Source organism: Hoplias malabaricus, chromosome 3, assembly GCF_029633855.1.
Source record: "Hoplias malabaricus isolate fHopMal1 chromosome 3, fHopMal1.hap1, whole genome shotgun sequence".
NCBI classification, from domain to species: domain Eukaryota; kingdom Metazoa; phylum Chordata; class Actinopteri; order Characiformes; family Erythrinidae; genus Hoplias; species Hoplias malabaricus.
In genome coordinates this window covers 77,748,163-77,765,795 of record NC_089802.1, presented here as the reverse complement: position 1 = coordinate 77,765,795, position 17,633 = coordinate 77,748,163, and the positions used below count along the sequence as shown (strand labels likewise).

Genomic DNA, 17,633 nt, shown 5'->3' with positions numbered 1-17,633 from the left:
CCTGAACCTATCCATTCTGTAGCACTTAATGACCAGCATTCCTGTAAATTTTTGGGGTCTGGCATCATACGCATTCATAAGCCACCCTGAACTCTTCCCCAAAATACTTCTGAGTTCGCCTCCCCGTTTCAGCCTCTATGGGCGTGGTCCGTACTAGCAAAGTGAAGTTATGTAATAACATAATTTTGGGAGTAGGACCACTCCCGGACTCCTCCTCTCAGCCCTATATATAAACTCGCCTCATTTAGTTCAGGAGATGGATTTCGACTCGACTGCTTCATGACGTCAGCTCACTCCTCCGTGCTGGGTCATTCCTGCTGATCCCCATGTTCGGAGCCGTGTTCGGCCTTTATCAAGCCCACTGAGCCTCATGTTTTAAACTCGTTCCCACCTCCACCTTTTCTCCACCCTTTTCTCATATTCATTTATCCAATGGGGGGGGGGGTCTGGCTTCATATGCCCTGAACTCTTCCCCAAAAGACTTCTGAGTTTGCCTCCCCGTTTCAGCCTCTCCAGGCTTGGTCCGTACTAGCAAAATTCCCCCTAAACAGAGAGCTATATAAATTACACAAAGATTCACTGACATTTATTTGTATTTATATGTAGTAAATATTTGATGGTGTGCAAATTAAGTACACTTAATGAAAAATATAATGAGAAGATAAAAGCAATAAATGTATAAAAACAGAAGCAGAACAATTATATTTATTCTTTAGTGTGACTAAACTGTAATTTCTTTAAGGTCAGTTGATTAGGTTTAATGCCTTTTTTTTTCTCAACAAGTGCCCCTCAAAAATGTGTACATCCCTTTAGTGTGAAGCATTAATGGGGCTAAATACCCTATTTAGTAAATGAATTACAAACCGGATTCCAAAAAAGTTGACACTAAACAAATTGCAAATAAAAACTGAATGCAATGATGTGGAGATGGCAAATGTCAATATTTTAAGCGTAATAGAACATAGATGACAGATCAAAAGTTTAATCTGAGCAAATGTAACATTTTAAAGGAAAAATATGTTGATTCAAAATTTCACAGTGTCAACAAATCCCAAAAACATTGGGACAAGTAGCAATAAGTGGCTGGAAAAAGGAAATTGAGCTTATAACGAACAGCTGGAAGACTAATTAGGCCAATTGACAACATGATTGGATATAAAAAGAGCTTTTTAGAGTGTCAGTGTCTCTCTGAAGCCAAGATGGTAAGAGGATCACCAATTCCACCACTGTTGCGCAGAAAGTGCAGCAATACCAGAATGGTGTTACCCAGTGTAAAATAGCAAAGACTTTTAAGTTATCATCGTCAACCATGCATAACATCATCAGAAGATTCAGAGAATCTGGAACAATTGCTGTGCGTAAGGGTCAAGGCCGTAAAACTCTATTGGATGCTCGTGATCTCCGGGCCCTTAAATGTCACTGCACCTCAAACAGGAATGCCACTGTCAAGGAAATAACAGAATGGGCTCAGGAATACTTCCAGAAAGCATTGTCAGTGAACACAATCCACCGTGCCATCCGCCGTTGCCAGCTGAAACTCTACAGTGCAAAGAGGAAGCCATTTCTAAGCAAGCTCCACAAGCTCAGACATTTGCACTGGGCCAGGGTTTTTTTAAAATGGAGTGTGGCAAAATGGAAGACTGTTCTGTGGTCAGATGAGTCATGATTTGAAGTTCTTTATGGAACACTGGGACGCAATGTCATCCGGACCAGAGAGGACAAGGATAACCCAAGTTGTTATCAACACTCCGTTCAGAAGCCTGCACCACTGATGGTATGGGGTTGCATGAGTGCTTGTGGCATGGGCAGCTTGCATGTCTGGAAAGGCACCATTAATGCAGAGAACTATGTTCAGGTTCTAGAACAACATATGCTCCCATCTAGACGTCATCTCTTTCAGGGAAGACCCTGCATTTTTCAACAAGATAATGCCAGACCACATTCTGCAGCAATCACAACATCATGGCTACGTAGGAGAATAATCCGGGTACTCAAATGGCCAGCCTGCAGTCCAGATCTTTCACCTATAGAGAACATTAGGCGCATCATAAAGAGGAAGGCGCGACAAAGAAGGCCCAAGACGGTTGAACAGTTAGAGGCCTGTATTAGACATGAATGGGAGAGCATTTCTATTTCTAAACTTGAGAAACTGGTCTCCTCTGTCCCCAGACGTCTGTTGAGTGTTGTAAGAAGAAGGGGGGATGCCACACTGTGGTAAAAATTGCCCTTGTCCCAACTTTTTTGGGATTTGTTGACTCCATGTAATTTTGAAACAACATATGTTTCCCTTAAAATGATACATTCTCTCAGTTTAAACTTTTGATCTGTGATTTGTGTTCTATTCTGAATAAAATATGCATCATTGCATTCAGTTTTTATTCACAATTTGTTTAGTGTCCTAACTTTTTTGGAATCCGGTTTGTACTTTGGTCTTATAGGACAGTAGTGACAAAAAGTTCCTTTACCCAATAAGGGTATGTCCATGGTGACATTTGTCACAAACTGAAATGAAGCAAAATGCTTAACATGTCACATCAGGACTTGAACCTGAAAATAGCTTCAGAATATACTATGTCACCCCTTTGACACAAAAAGAAAAGGTCCTAATGAACAGCTTATTTGTTCTGTTTTATACTTATTTTTGTCATTTAATGTAAACAGGGTCTGGGCTCTTATGGGTTAACAAGTCACCCACCATCTTTACTTGATTCTGCCCAAAGACAGAATGCTCCACAACTTCAAGATGTTAATCTAACAATCCAAAAGGGATTTTAATATATATATTGAACATAACATTTTTATTTATTTATTTTATAGCAGTGCGCTGGGTCTTTATATGCACACAAAGAAATACCCACTGGGATTACAATAATAATAAAAAAAACCCTAGCATATATTCATTCAAATGTCTAGGTTTAGGAAAATCATATCAATAAAAATCTGTAAAAACTGTTCAGTAATTTGTTACCGTATTTTTCGGACAATAAGGCGCACCAGATTATAAGGCGCATTATCAATAAGGACCTGCTAAGGCGTCTAGGTTCATATATAAGGCGCACCAGATTATAAGGCGCAGCACATTAAATAAAACAAAGCTCAGATCGTAAGTAAAACTTTATTTAACTCTTTCACGAAAACTCTCAACTTGTCCAGTTGTAACTGCAAATCAATACATGTACTTTTTCAGTTCATTCCTCCACCACAAATCCATCAAACCCTTCATATTCAGTATCAGAGTTTAATAGTTGGGCGATTTCGGCATCAAGCATGCTCAGGTCCCCCTCATCATTATCCGAGTCGATCTCGTTGCTGATGTTTAGCTCTTCAGTGATGATTCCAGACTTATAAAAAATATAAGAAAATAAAACGGTATAAAAAAATGAAACACGGGGCTCCTGCGCACAGAGCTGTATGTATCACCGCGCTCAGTGAGGATCCTGACTACGGTGGCCGTAATGCTTAAGCCATTTGTGTGTACACATATAAGGCGCATCGGACTATAAGGCGCACTTTTGATTTCTGAGAAAATCATAAGATTATATGTGCACCTTATAGTCCGAAAAATACGGTACTCTTTTCTTTAAAATATGTGGTAAGTTGCAAAATTAGCTCAGTTATTTTATTGAATAATATTTTTTTACAGAATAAACCCAGCAAACAATAGAAAATTATATTGACAAGCAGTTCTGTGTAGTGATTGGACAAACTCGTGCTTGCCTGGACTGAGTCTTAGACAGTTCAGTCAATGAATGCCCAAGAATCACTTGTTTGAATTTGAGCGCCAGCTCCACCTGGAAACATCACGTTCATTTACTCACAGTTCAGCCAATGAATGCCCGAAAATCATTTGTTTGAATTTGAGCGCCAGCTCCACCTGGAAACTTCAGTTTCAGTTACTGAAACACAGGATACTGCACAGAACTTTGCTCAGAGATGCTGCTCATGCCATGTTTTAATGCTCAGCATCAACCAAAGGTAATGTTCTACTTTTATTTCTTTCTAGATAACTGCTGTTTTGCTGGGAGTAAAACGATATATCTTGTATGGAGTTAGTAGCATTCTGACATCGTATGAGACATTGCTTTACAATAGTTTTGGCCTAAATTTATTTTTATATTAATTGAAAAAATGTATTTAATATCAGACCACTTCAGTGGCTTAACATTACTTTATATCACTACAATGTCATTATGCAAAAATAAAAATCAGTGGAAATTCCCTTTAATGTAATTCTGCATGTTTTATGTTTAGTGTTGGCAGACAATATCAAACCTTAATTACTTTGTAGTTTTGAGATTATTTATTGTGTAACGTTAACAAAATGAGTTAGCAGTAAACAGTAAAAGTGAAATATGGTAACAATGTAATAGTGATATCCTTGTGAAATTTGTATAGCTTTTTGACATCTTTTGGGGAACCATAATTAAATACATTTTAACACCACCCCTCTCTCCTGTCATTTCTGTCCCTGGTTTGTAAGGAAAAACCCTGTTTAACCCAGTCACCAGGAATGAACTTCGCCTTGTTCCCACACTTTCGAAATATTCTTACAAGCAAGGGGTGTCATCAAGGTATGTTGGCTTTTGGTTGTGTTCACACAAATAAGAATATGGATTATGGCTTATGAATGTGATATAGCAGTGTTTTAAGGGTGATCTGCCAATGTAGTAGGATTCAGGTCTAACCTGGTCTGAATCAATTGAAAAACAAAATTATTTACCTGCTTTTCTTGATCTTTGGCTAACCTGCAGCTTAAGGTTTTACTAGATATATTTGCAGAGCTGATTAGCATATGGGTCTACATGACTACATATCAGGTCACATATCAAATAGAAATCAAGAAAAAGGGGGCAGAAAGAAAGGTTTAAACAGCTATTCAGATAAAGCTCAGTAAAATCAGTAAGACTTAGCTGTATTTCATACATGGCCCACGTACTGTAAAGTGAGCATATATTTAAAAGGTATGGTTCAGATCTAGCTCATACAGTTGTGGTCAAACTTATTGGCACATTTTAATAGTTTAGTATTTAAAAAAACATTATATTCAGAAATACGTGAACATGTACCAACTTTGTCAGGAGTATTTTAGTAGCATGTCCAAATACAATAAACAAAAAATGTTGACTTGTCATCATACATGCAGTCATCTCAAAAAAAGAAATAAAGATGAAGCATTGTCACGCAGGCCTCTCTGAACTCCAGATCCCAGAATTCATTAGACAGTCACATGACACCACACCGTTCTCAATCACCAGAGTTCTGATTTGGAACACCTGCTTATCTCTCTATTTAAGCTTCACTCACTCACCAGTCTTTGCCGAGTATTGCGTGATTTATCTCCGAATACATAGCGTTCTCTACTTACCAGTCTGTCTTGAATTCCAGTTACCTACCTTATGCTCGTCTTTCGGTTTTCGTCCTTGTCTTGCCCATTTGGATTTGTTTGCTCTCCGGTTTATGAACTCTGCCTGGCTCTTCGACTACTCTGTAGGATTATCTCGGATGTACTGTTTGTTCCCGGTGTTCGATCCTTCTGTCTGGCTTTTCGACTACTCTGCTGGTTTATCTCTGAGGTACTGTTTGTTCCTGATATTCGACCTGTGTTAGTTATTGTTAACCCCTTGTGGATTGTTGCTAATAAACTCTTTATACTGCTCGCCGCTTGTGTCTGCCTTCTGTCCAGTCGTGACAAGCATAGTAGTATATGACATGAACAGGATTAAAGACACCCTTCCCTAATGAAAGAAATCCACTAAAATGTGCAGGGCAGGGTGCCTGCAGGACCAAGGTTGAGAATCACTGTGTAAAAGAACTGTATGGAGGCCCTTTTTAAGGACTGTTTCAGTATAAGCTGATGTGACTGGCCCTTGTGCTTTGTATTAACTCATATAAAATTCCTCAGTTGTCATAATGGTTGAAATTCAAATGTCAAAATAAATGACTATATTGAGCATTTGTATTGGTTAATGGCTTCACAAAAAAAAATAAGTAAGCACTAGTGTATTTCCTGTGTATTTATGTAAAATTAAATATATCATTCTATGCTGAAGTTAAAAGGGTGATTCTGCAAAATGTTCAAATAACTAAGTGTATTGATTTCTGTATTTAAAAACTGGAATTTATAGAACAATATAACCTGACAAGGAATCTATTTTAAGATTACTGTTATTTTTACTGGCGGCAAGGTGGCGCAGCAGTTAGTGTCGCAGTCACATAGCGCCAGGGACCTGGAGGTTGTGGGTTCGATTCCTGCTCTGGGTGACTGTCTGTGAGGAGTTGGTGTGTTCTCCCTGTGTCCGTGTGGTTTTCGTCCGGGTGACTGTCTGTGTGGTGTGTTCTCCCTGTGTCTGCGTGGGTTTCCTCCGGGTGCTCCTGTTTCCTCATACAGTCCAAAAGCACATGATGGTAGGTGGATTGGCGACTCAAGTGTCCATGAGTGTGTGAGTGAATGTGTCACCCTGTGAAGGACTGGTGCCCCCTCCAGGGTGTATTCCTGCCTTGCGCCCAATGATTCCAGGTAGGCTCTGGACCCACCATGACCCTGAACTGGATAAGCATTTACAGATAATGAATGAATATATATTGAAAAAAAAGAAACCTTGGATCTGTAAACACTCTAACAACAGACTTTTATATAGGGTTAAATTTGTGTAAATTTACTTAATTTTTCTGTTTTTAACCAGAAACCTCCAGTACTATAATAGTGAGACCTCATGGATAAACAGTACATCATAATATTTAGTATGCACATTAACCAACATTTAACGGTTATACTCTGTACATTTATAGGATAAGGACATTTATTGACCGGTAAAGTTCTGTTAATAAACTTTGTAATAAGATTGTAAAAAGCCTGTAATTTGACAGAATGCTGTAGATTGACTGAATAAATATTTGAAATAGCATAGCTTACCCTTTTATTTAAAGATGCCAACTTTCAAATTACAGAACTTAAATGTATTTTTGCAGTATTGCCTTAATTTGATTACATTTTAATAATGTATTTTAAGGATGAAATCCCATAATTTTACTACAATTTGGCTGTAAAATTACAAAGAATATATACAGCGAAAGATTGTGATTTTACAGTAATAAATTGTAAAATTACATATAGTAGTTTACTGTAATTTTACGGGACTTGTTTGGCAACTGCCAGACATTTGACCATTTTTTAACATTGTTTTTTTTTTTTTTTCAGTGTTCCCCACAACCACAGTGCTGATAACCATTTGTGGTTGTTTACATGACCGTCTTTGCTGTTTGTGAGACAGATGACTCCGAACAACAGAATTAGCTTCATATCCTTTCTGTGATGTGATTTATACCAGCACCTGTGAAAATCACCCACCCCTTAGATGTCTTAGTTGTTATTTGTTGCTTTGATAAATGGAATCATTCATTCATTGTCTGCAACCTTTATCCAATTCAGGGTCATGGTGGGTCTGGAGCCTACTCGGAATCACTGGGCACAAGGCGGGAACACACCCTGGAGGGGGCACCAGTCTTTCACAGGTTAATAAATGGAATCATATTCAATATAATTAAAGAAAAAGAATTGTCAGGGGTTTAACCTGTTAAGTGTTATACCTTTTTGTCCTGTAGCCATGCACCTGTGAGCCCTGAGCGTGTCATGTGATTGGGTTCACAGGTGTATTTAATATGTTCTTATTTATAAGCTCCCTTTGTAGCCTTGGTGTTTGTCGTTTATTGTTGCATGTTGGAGTGTTGTGTTCGTGTCTCTCTGTGTCATTAAATATCCACTTCAGCCTATGCATCCGTCTCTCATGTCTCTTTCACTCAATGAGCATGGCAAGAATAAAATAAAAATAAACAAAATGACAAAACAAAAACAGATTTCTATAATGTAAAGTGTGTGAGGTAAAATGAGGGACTGCATAAATATTCACCCACTGACCACATCCATGCCGTTGTTAAATATAAGTCAGAACTTTACAGGACACAGACAAAGAGAAAGTAGCGGTTAAAGCCGTTCTCATATTAAATCTCCTCTGCGGTTAACCACATAAATCAGGTGGGAGACTCAAAGCTAAACTGGAGAAAGGGTGTTTTGTCTCATGAAACCAAAACAGAGCTTTATGGCCTTCTGACTAGATGCTATAACACTGCGCATGACCACAAACCCGCTTTCACGTTTCCCACAACTCCCTCTCGGTACACAGCTGCTGCTCTGACTTTGACTCTGACTCTGAACCACACACTGAAATCTTTTACCTTCAGAGTGTGATTAGGTTTTTGTTTAACCTGCAGTGGTTCTTCAAAGCAGAACCCAAAGCTCTCTAGTCTGCTACAAAACACAGTTGGAGGGGAACGAGAAAAGGAACAGGACACAGAGAAAGAGCTGAGGTGAGGAGATTCAATATGTTTCCTTTGTTGTCAGAGGGAAAAACATATAATTTCACAACACAGAAACATTCATCTGAAAATCATTTCATGAGGAACTCAGTCGGGGAAGGGTATGGAGACGTTTACTCACCTGGTCTAGACCTGAGCAATTTGGCTAAAAATTACATCATGATCAACTGATACAGATGAGATGAGTTTGTAACTGTGTCACAGATTAAAAAAGAATATCATTCTCAAAATATATGAATACACTGCTTTTTAAAATGTTAACGACTTTATTATCATTATTTAAAATATACAAATATTACTAGAAATATACATCCAAAAATCATTCACATAATTTAAAGATTTCACTAGACATGTGTAAATTTACGTTTTCATTATCCTTTTCCAATAATAAAAAATGGACACCAAAAAACTGTAAAATTATTATTTTATTATAAAAAAAGTGAAATGTGTCCTGAATACATTCTTAAAACAAAAACATCTCCACAGTTCAGTGCAGGCTCTGCTCCAGAGACTCTTCTTCTTCTTTCTGCTGCTCCTGTCAGGAGTGGTCACAGCCACAAGCCGCATGGCACAGTTTTTATGGTAGATGCCCTTCCTGATGCACCCCTTCGGGCATTGGGACCAGCACTACAACGCAATGCATTCCAGTGGCTAGGTACAAACACTCACACCTATGGGCAATTTTTGGAGTCGTCAGTCCACCTATCAATATGTGTTTTTATACTGGGAGGAAAACGGAGCACCCGGAGGAAACCCATGCAGACACAGAGAGAACACACCACACTCCTCACAGACAGTCACCCGGAGGAAACCCACTCAGACACAGGGAGAACACACCACACTCCTCACAGACAGTCACCCAGAGGAAACCCACGCAGACACAGAGAGAACACACCACACTCCTCACAGACAGTCACCCAGAGGAAACCCATGCAGACACAGGGAAAACACACCACACTCCTCACAAGTTCAAGAAGTTTATTGTCATTTCCGCTGTATACAGTGTTTACAGTACACAGTGAAACGAAATAGCGTTCCTCCAGGACCAAGGTGCTACATAAGACAATACACAACATTAAAGTGCAACTAGTACAAATCTAGTGCAACATAAAAGAGTGTATTCACGTTAAAGTGCAAAAGATATGGCTAAGAAAATACCAAACAATGTCACTACAGTACAATACAATACAATACAATACAAGACAAGGCAAAACCATAAGTACGGAGGGGGTGAGGGAGAGGGACACTGCAATTAAAGTGTATTGTGCTGTAAACGGTAACTGGATGTAAACATGATGTAAACTGGGTATGTGTAAACAGTACACTCATTTTCAGTCCAACAGACCAGTGTTTGCGTGAAGAAGTGTATGTGTGTGTGTGTGTGTGTGTGTACAGACTTACTTTACTGCAATGTCTTCTATGTTGTGTGTACACTGCTGTTCTATCTGACTCTTCTAATTTACCATTTTTATTTAATACATTTAAGGATATTAGAGGAAATTTGTTTAATTTAGAATTTAAAAAGAGCAAAATTTGAAAGTAGCAGAAAATGGTTTTTAAAATGTATGAATTTAGGATAAACATTTATTCATTTTAATTTAAATATAAAGAGAGAAAAATGTATATGTAGAAATGTATAAAGATGAATAAAACAAATATTAACATAAATATATATAGGAGTAAATAGTAATAAATGTAGAATTAAATAAAAATAAGAAAGTAGCAGAGATATATGTTAAAGCAAACAGTGATAATTCAAAGGGAAGGTTGAGCATTTTCCTCGTCCACTTTGTTGGTTTAAGGATGGTTGATGTGAAAATTCTGAAACAGAAAGAAATAATTCTCAGCTTCAAATTCAGCACTAGCTCACTCTGCTCTTCATTCCCACTAATAAACACCTGCTCTTTAAAGACAAATCCAATTATTAACAGTGTGAGAAAATGGAGGCAGGGTCTAACCGTGATTTCAGGGCAGCAGGACGCTTTGCAGGCGAACGCAGATGAGCAGATGGAGATGATAAACTCCAGCAGTGAGAACACCAGCAGAACTCCACTGACACCACTAGCCAGGCTCTGAAACACATGATAATTCAGATAACCTCTCATTTTAATAGTGAGGCTGAGCATCTTGTAGAATGCATGTTTTGTGGCTTGAAACAGTCTTGCTGAAATAAGAAGTATTTCCCTGAAAAAGACGTCATTTAGAAGGCCCCAAAATGTGCTTGTTTCTTTTGAGGCCCTTTCACACGTGGTGAGTCATTGAACTCCTGTGGGGCCCCCAAGTATCTGATTGATTCATCTAATTTATGCAAGTTTTTTCATCATTTAATGTATCCTGCGCAATACAACAACTTTACAACAGGATATGACAGAATATACACCCACTTGGCAGTTCACATGGGATTGATAGAACCTGAGGTTATTTTTATTGCTTCTTGTACAGTAAGGTAAAGGGTCCAGAATCTTTCCTGAAAATGGAGCAGACTCTGGAAAATGACTGAAATATTCTATTGAGATGGGATTAAAAGTACTGAGATACTCGGGTAATAAAACCCCAGCCCAAACAGGGCTTTTATTCATCTCTTTTTACAGTTATGTTTTACACATTAGAATAAAGTAAAATCACTTTTAATGAAGTATATATTAGTTAAGAAATACACACCTGAGCTGTTTCACACATGTAGTATTCTCTAAATGAGGAACAAACATAATTTAATATCACTATGCCAACGGACATCACAATGATGGCTATTCTAGCCACCACAGAGCTGATCACATTCAGTGTCAGAGAGGCTTTGACCTGCAGAAGAGGACAGACAGAAAACAACGACATAACGTTAAAGAATAAACCAGAATAAAAACTTACAAAGGCAGAGCAGTGGGAATTTTCTTTTTTAATAAATGTATAATATATATATATATATATATATATATTTATATATATATATATATATATATATATATATATATATATATATAATAAGTGTATTTAAAGTGTGTATCTTACCCAGTTTTTTAGACATGAGGCATGTGGCTACACAGAGACATGAGCCTCAAACACCGGCAACAACTCTGTTTACTTTATGAAAATAAAATCATAGTCCTTTTTCCAAATAATTTTAGCATGACGGACAATCCTCAGAACAGCAGAGACACTGGAATCATGGCGTGTGTGTGTGTGTGTGTTGTTGCTGGGTTTATTTTTGCACACGGCAGTGGCACTGCTAAATTGTCAGTGGTTCATCAACATCAATGTCCAGAAAAACTGTGGTCAAAAACGAACCTTGAGTGAAATATTCGAGGATGGAGAACACAACTGTGCATCACCAGATGATCTACAGTCTTTCACTGTACTGGGTAAACTAACGTGGGTTCTTAATAAAGGGATCTCTAACCATCTGTAAAATCTCACTAATTAAATAACACCATGGGTTGTGTTCACTTACCAAACAGAGATTTTCTGTGTTTCCTGCAGCAATGGACAGCGCTCCAGAGGTGATATACTGTTATAACAGAGAAGATGGAGTTTAATTCAACTTCATATTTGAAACAAGAAAGGAACATATAGGCTACAGATAATGAACTTACAAATAGTGGCCCCCACAAAGTCACACCAGTGATGAAAGAAACTGGAAACATGTTCACCGTTGTCAAGATGCCAAACAATAAAGTTGTGATCCCGATCATGATCTGGACGGTCTGTGGAGAATAGGATCCAAACAGAGCTAGTGTTAAACTGCCTGGTGTGAATCTGAAGGGAAAGGAGACCAAAGATTTCTTACCCCTAGGGCTTTGGGCTCTCCTTTCAGAAGCCTCTGGACAGGGCCTGTGGTTGATATGTTGCTCCCTGGTGCACCTGGGACCACCTGGGTCATGATGGTGAAGCCGTTTTTTGTGTTAGAAACAGGTACACAACTGGAGGCCATCCTCAACATTGCTGCAGGTGGAAAATAAAAAACTACCATGAAAGAAGCTTATGTCAATTTATGAGATATTCCTGAATCTCAAAACCCAGCAGAACCTAAACAGGAGCAACTCGGCAGAGATATGAACCACCTCCTTGGTTTGGTCAGCAATGGGAACCAATGCTCTACCAACTGAAAAAAATGGTTCGTAACTTCTGGTTAGTGGAAGTTGGCCTCTTGAAATTGTGTCCTGTGTCTGCAGAGTGTGAGGCATTCTCTCTCTTAAGGGCAAGGCCACCTTGTGTCTTAATGCTTTAGTATCCCAGCTTTTGAGTTTTAAAGTTTCTGACCAGTGCAAGTGTAGTCACATCATCCCTCACTTTTTAATTCTAAATGAAATCAGCACTTCAGAAAAAAAGTGATATTGAAAATTCAGAGATCAGGAATAACAGGAATTAATGTATTTATTTTTTTTCATTTTACCCCGACACTGATGGATTTCCATTTTCTCTGGCACATGTAAAAAGTAAAATCTTTTTTAACCCTTTGATACATTTTATATATAAATGTATTTACATTTACATTTTAGGTATACATGTAAATGCAGTCACTTTCAGTTGATGTTGCAAACCAATATAAGGAATTTCCATAGCAGATTTGCTTTCTGAAAATTTCGCACTGCATCCTACAATAGCATATGATCCATTCCTCACATTTCCCAAAGTAGAGAAGCAGCAAAACGTTTTCAAACTTAAATTTTAAAAAATCTTAAAAAAAATCCTTGGAGCTGTGTTCAATTGGCTACATTCTTGATAAAACATTTCTTTTCAGTGTGAGGTGCACAGGCACAGTCACATATATGTTTCATTTAAATAAGCTAATATTTTGACACAAAATCAAACACATTTACAAAACAAAACAAAACAGCAGCATGGATGTTTTTAGTATAATTTCACTTTAGAACCAAATCAAACATAGGATAAAAGAACCTTTACCTGTAAATGAGATCTCAGCTGCTCTAGGTTTGAATTCTTCAGAAGAAGGTGCTGCAGGTTCTGAAACTCTTGGCTGGTTTGTGTTGGGGTCTGTGGCTCTTTGACCTAAAAAACTGTGCATGCGTTTATGGTTGCATTTGGGTTTTTTGTCTTTCATTTACTTTGAAGCGTCTTGCTCCTGATTCGACTCCTCCCTCTGACTGCATTGTATTTAGTTGCATATATGACATTAACAGTTTTTTTTTTCCCATGATGCATATGTGTTCAATATTTTCTCTGTGAATAAATCTGTGAAAATAAATCTGAGAATATGGAACCCATCAAATGAGAAACATGACAGGTCACACAGATGTTTAATTAACCCTTTAAAGCTGAAATATGAATCATGGTTTTGGCTCTTTCATCATGTAATGAAGAGAAACACAGAAACAAACTGCAATACTTCTGGGGAAAGTGTTTCCTCTGAACTGTGAATGAAGTGGAAGCATTTCCCTGCATTTACCAAACCATTACAACACAGGAGAAAATCTCAAGACTCCTTTTTTGCTAAACTGTTGCTAAACTCCAGGTCTGATCAGAGTGATGTTACTTGTAGTTAAGCTAAGCATTTTTGTCCCATTTCATAGCTGTAGTGTATTGTACCTGTCAAATTTTCAATTGTAATAAATATTCAGAAAATACAAACTGTTCTTTAAAGCAGCAAAACACATTTAGGCAATTTCACAAAGTATTTTTATGAAACAAAAATGTATTTGTAGTTTCCCAAAAGCCTTTGTGTGTAAATGTGTCACTCAGTTGTCAACAAAGACTTTTTGAGACAGACTCAGAGGAAGATGATGATGATACAGAGGACTGTGTGAGGTCTGTATAACGACCACACACCTAAAGCCAAGGTTCAGACAGTAATAAAACAATTGCAGTTTCTCTAAATGTGGAAAGAGGCTTTATTGTTTTGGTGTTTTTATTACCACCAGTAGATGAAATGTAACAAGGTCAGAGAGAAGAACAGAGTGCTCATGGGTTAAGGACCTCTGGAGCAGTGTTTCTCATCGGCTCAATGTTATGTTTCCTGAAATGTTCTGAAGAACAGAGAATAATTTGATATCAATTGTTTAATTGACATGAATCAAAATTATGAAAAAAATTATGAAAAAACACTAAAGAACAGTTTTAACTGATGCACTGAACTAAATGAAAGACAAATTAAAGAAAACATATAAGTAAATGCTTAAATATGATGCATTCACAATTGTTTGTTAAAGTGCCACATAATATGTGATTTAATTTTAATTTGTATTTAATTTTTTTTGTATTATTCTTTCATGTGTCAGGCCTTAAAGGGTTAAATTGCCAGGAGAATATATTCCCGTTAAATAAACATGATGCTATGAAGGTTTAAAGTATAGAGGTTGTTCCTGACTCAAAATCAAATTACAATTAAATGTTTGTTTGTATTTCAGAATCTCAGTAACTTTAATTGTTATTTCAACTATATATGAGTACACAGTTAAACAATATGACGTTCTTGGTATGTTTTAGGTACTGAGACACAGCCTCAGTATATTTTACCGCTACGTCCCACACCTGTGAGCTATTGGTAATGATGGGTCTGAACCCCCAGGTGTTGCCTATCCCTGGTTCGTTTATAAGCCCTGTTCCTTTGTCTGTGTGTTGTTGGTCATCGTCTTTGTGCATGCCTTTGCTCTTTGTGCATTCCACAGTTATGTTTTCTGACCTTGAGTAGTCAGTGTTCACTTTTCTGTTAAATAAATGTGAAATCACACTTAAGCATTTACATCTGCCTCATTGTTCGTCAATATTTATCAACTCAGTTTGTAGTGATTGAATTGTTTTATTGCTTTAGTAATCAAGAAATATTCACACAAATGGTACTGAAAATATACATTCATTACATACTAAATAATGTGAATGTTTTTATATCCTGAGTGTTAGAAATTCAGCAAAAATAATGTTTGGACTTTACAGCATTAAAAGTAGAGTTTAATAAAATATAAGTAGAAGAAATATGTAGAAGAATATCAAATCAAATCAAATCAAATTTATTTATATAGCGCTTTTCACAAATGATGTTGTCACAAAGCAGCTTCACAGAATTCCAGTAAGACAAGATTTGACATGAAATGTAAAGACAAATGTAAAACCCTCAAGTGAGCAAGCCAGGGGCGACAGTGGCAAGGAAAAACTCCCCCAGCTGAGGAAGAAACCTTGGGAGGAACCAAGGCTCACAAGGGGTGACCCATCCTCCTCTGGTCAATCTACTGGTGATGATAGTTAGTAGTCCATGAGAACTTCAGTGTAGGGACAGCTTCAAGGCACTTGGTGGTTGCTGGAGCGTGGGCAGCTGGTCTGAAGCGTGGAGGAGGATCTCGACAGTCATCCATCAGTGTCCAGACAGACAGGTGGGCAGTCGTTTACTCGGAAAGATGTAAAGGGATGGAATTAGTTTTGAACTGTTTTGTGTTTGTAAAGTAGAAAATATGAAAATTTCCAGAGTGTGGCTAATGACTCCGGCAGATCTGACTATGACAGCTTTAACTAAAAGGAGAGAACCAGGAGGACACACAGACACGGGAGCATCCTGAAACACTGGCATCCCTCCGCTCCACCGTCAACAAACCTGAGTGATCGCGAGAAGCGGCGGGACGACAGCACCAGCGTCTCAGTATACTATAATTCCCTGTGTCCATGGACCCCCCGGATCTGCCGCCTTTATCTATGGGGGAGCATTAGCTACCAAATTATAAACTAAACAAATGAGTTTTTAGCCTACATTTGAAGATTGCGACTGTGTCTGAGTCCCGAACATTTTCTGGAAGATCATTCCAGAGTCTGGGGGCTTTATAAGAAAAGGCTCTTCCCCCAGCTGAGGCCTTCTGAATTCTGGGAACATTTAAAAATCCAGTATTCTGTGATCTGAGTGAACGTGGAGGCTCATAATAGGAAATTGTATCTTGAAGATATTCAGGAGCAAGCCCATGTAGAGCTTTATATGTTAATAACAAAATTTTGTAGTCAATGCGGAATTTAACAGGCAGCCAATGAAGTGATGATAAAACTGGGCTGATATGTTCAAATTTTCTAGTTTTAGTGAGGACCCTAGCTGCAGCATTTTGAACTAGTTGAAGTTTTCTTAAATTGCTGCTGGTGCCTGACAGTAGTGCGTTACAGTAGTCAAGCCTTGAAGTAATAAAGGCATGTACTAATGTTTCTGCGTCCTGGAGGGATAAGGCATTTCTAATCTTAGCAATATTGCGAAGATGTAAAAAAGCTGTCCTAGTGATACTACCTATGAGTTGATCAAATGATAAATCCGGGTCAATTATGACACCAAGATTTTTTGCTGCTGAACCAGGTTTAACTGGAAAGTTAGCTAGATTTAAAATTAAATCTGATCATTTATTTCTTGTCACTTTTGGACCCAAAAGCAGGACCTCTGTTTTGTTGCTGTTTAGAAGGAGGAAGTTACGCAACATCCAGCCTTTCACGTCTTTTACACAGTCCTCTATTTTCTTTAATCTGTGTTTGTCATCGGGCTTGGCTGAAATATACAATTGTGTGTCGTCTGCGTAACAGTGAAAGTTAATGTCATGGTTTCTTATAACTGTGCCTAGCGGTAACATGTACAATGTAAATAATAATGGTCCTAAAATAGAGCCTTGTGGAATTCCAAATCTTACTTTTGAATAATTTGAATTTAGATTGTTTACTTTTACGAATTGATAACGTTCCGTTAAGTAAGATTTGAACCATAATAGGGCTGTCCCTGTGATTCCAACCATGTTTTCTAACCTTTCTATGAGAATATTGTGGTCTATTGTATCGAAGGCTGCGCTTAGGTCAAGAAGCACCAACAGGGATACGTGGCCTTGATCAGAGGCAAGAAGAAGATCATTTGTTATCTTGACTAGAGCTCTCTCTGTACTATGATGTTGCCTGAATCCAGATTGGAATTTTTCATATATATGATTCTTATGTAGATATGAACTAAGTTGTTGGGCCACAGCTCTTTCTAAGATCTTAGACAGAAATGGCAAATTAGAAATAGGCCTGTAATTAGACAGTGTACTAGCATCAAGATTTGGTTTCTTGATCATAGGTTTAATAACTGCTAGTTTAAAAGCTTTGGGTACATGGCCCAGACTAAGCGATGAGTTTACTATAGTTAAAAGAGGATCAATAATAGCTGGTAGTACTTCTTTGAGCAACTTTGTGGGAATTGCATCAAGTGTGCAAGTTGTACAGTTTGCGGAGGTGATAATCTTCTCTAGTTCTAATTGTGGGAGTGGGTAAAAGGTTTCAAGTCTTTCTTTTACAGTTATATTATGTTTTATTTCATTCAC

The 17,633-nt window shown here is 37.8% G+C and overlaps 1 protein-coding gene across 1 annotated transcript; it reads right to left on the bottom strand.

Annotated features, from left to right (window-relative positions):
- Positions 1 to 10,170: 10,170 nt before the first annotated feature.
- Positions 10,171 to 12,337, bottom strand: LOC136691525 (membrane-spanning 4-domains subfamily A member 8-like). Its single transcript, XM_066664084.1, has 6 exons — positions 12,155 to 12,337; positions 11,961 to 12,071; positions 11,819 to 11,875; positions 11,095 to 11,172; positions 10,332 to 10,445; positions 10,171 to 10,194 (listed from the first exon to the last, which is right to left on the bottom strand). Exons 1-6 carry the CDS (start codon positions 12,335 to 12,337, stop codon positions 10,171 to 10,173), a joined length of 567 nt encoding a protein of 188 aa, XP_066520181.1.
- Between the last annotated feature and the right edge of the window lie 5,296 nt (positions 12,338 to 17,633).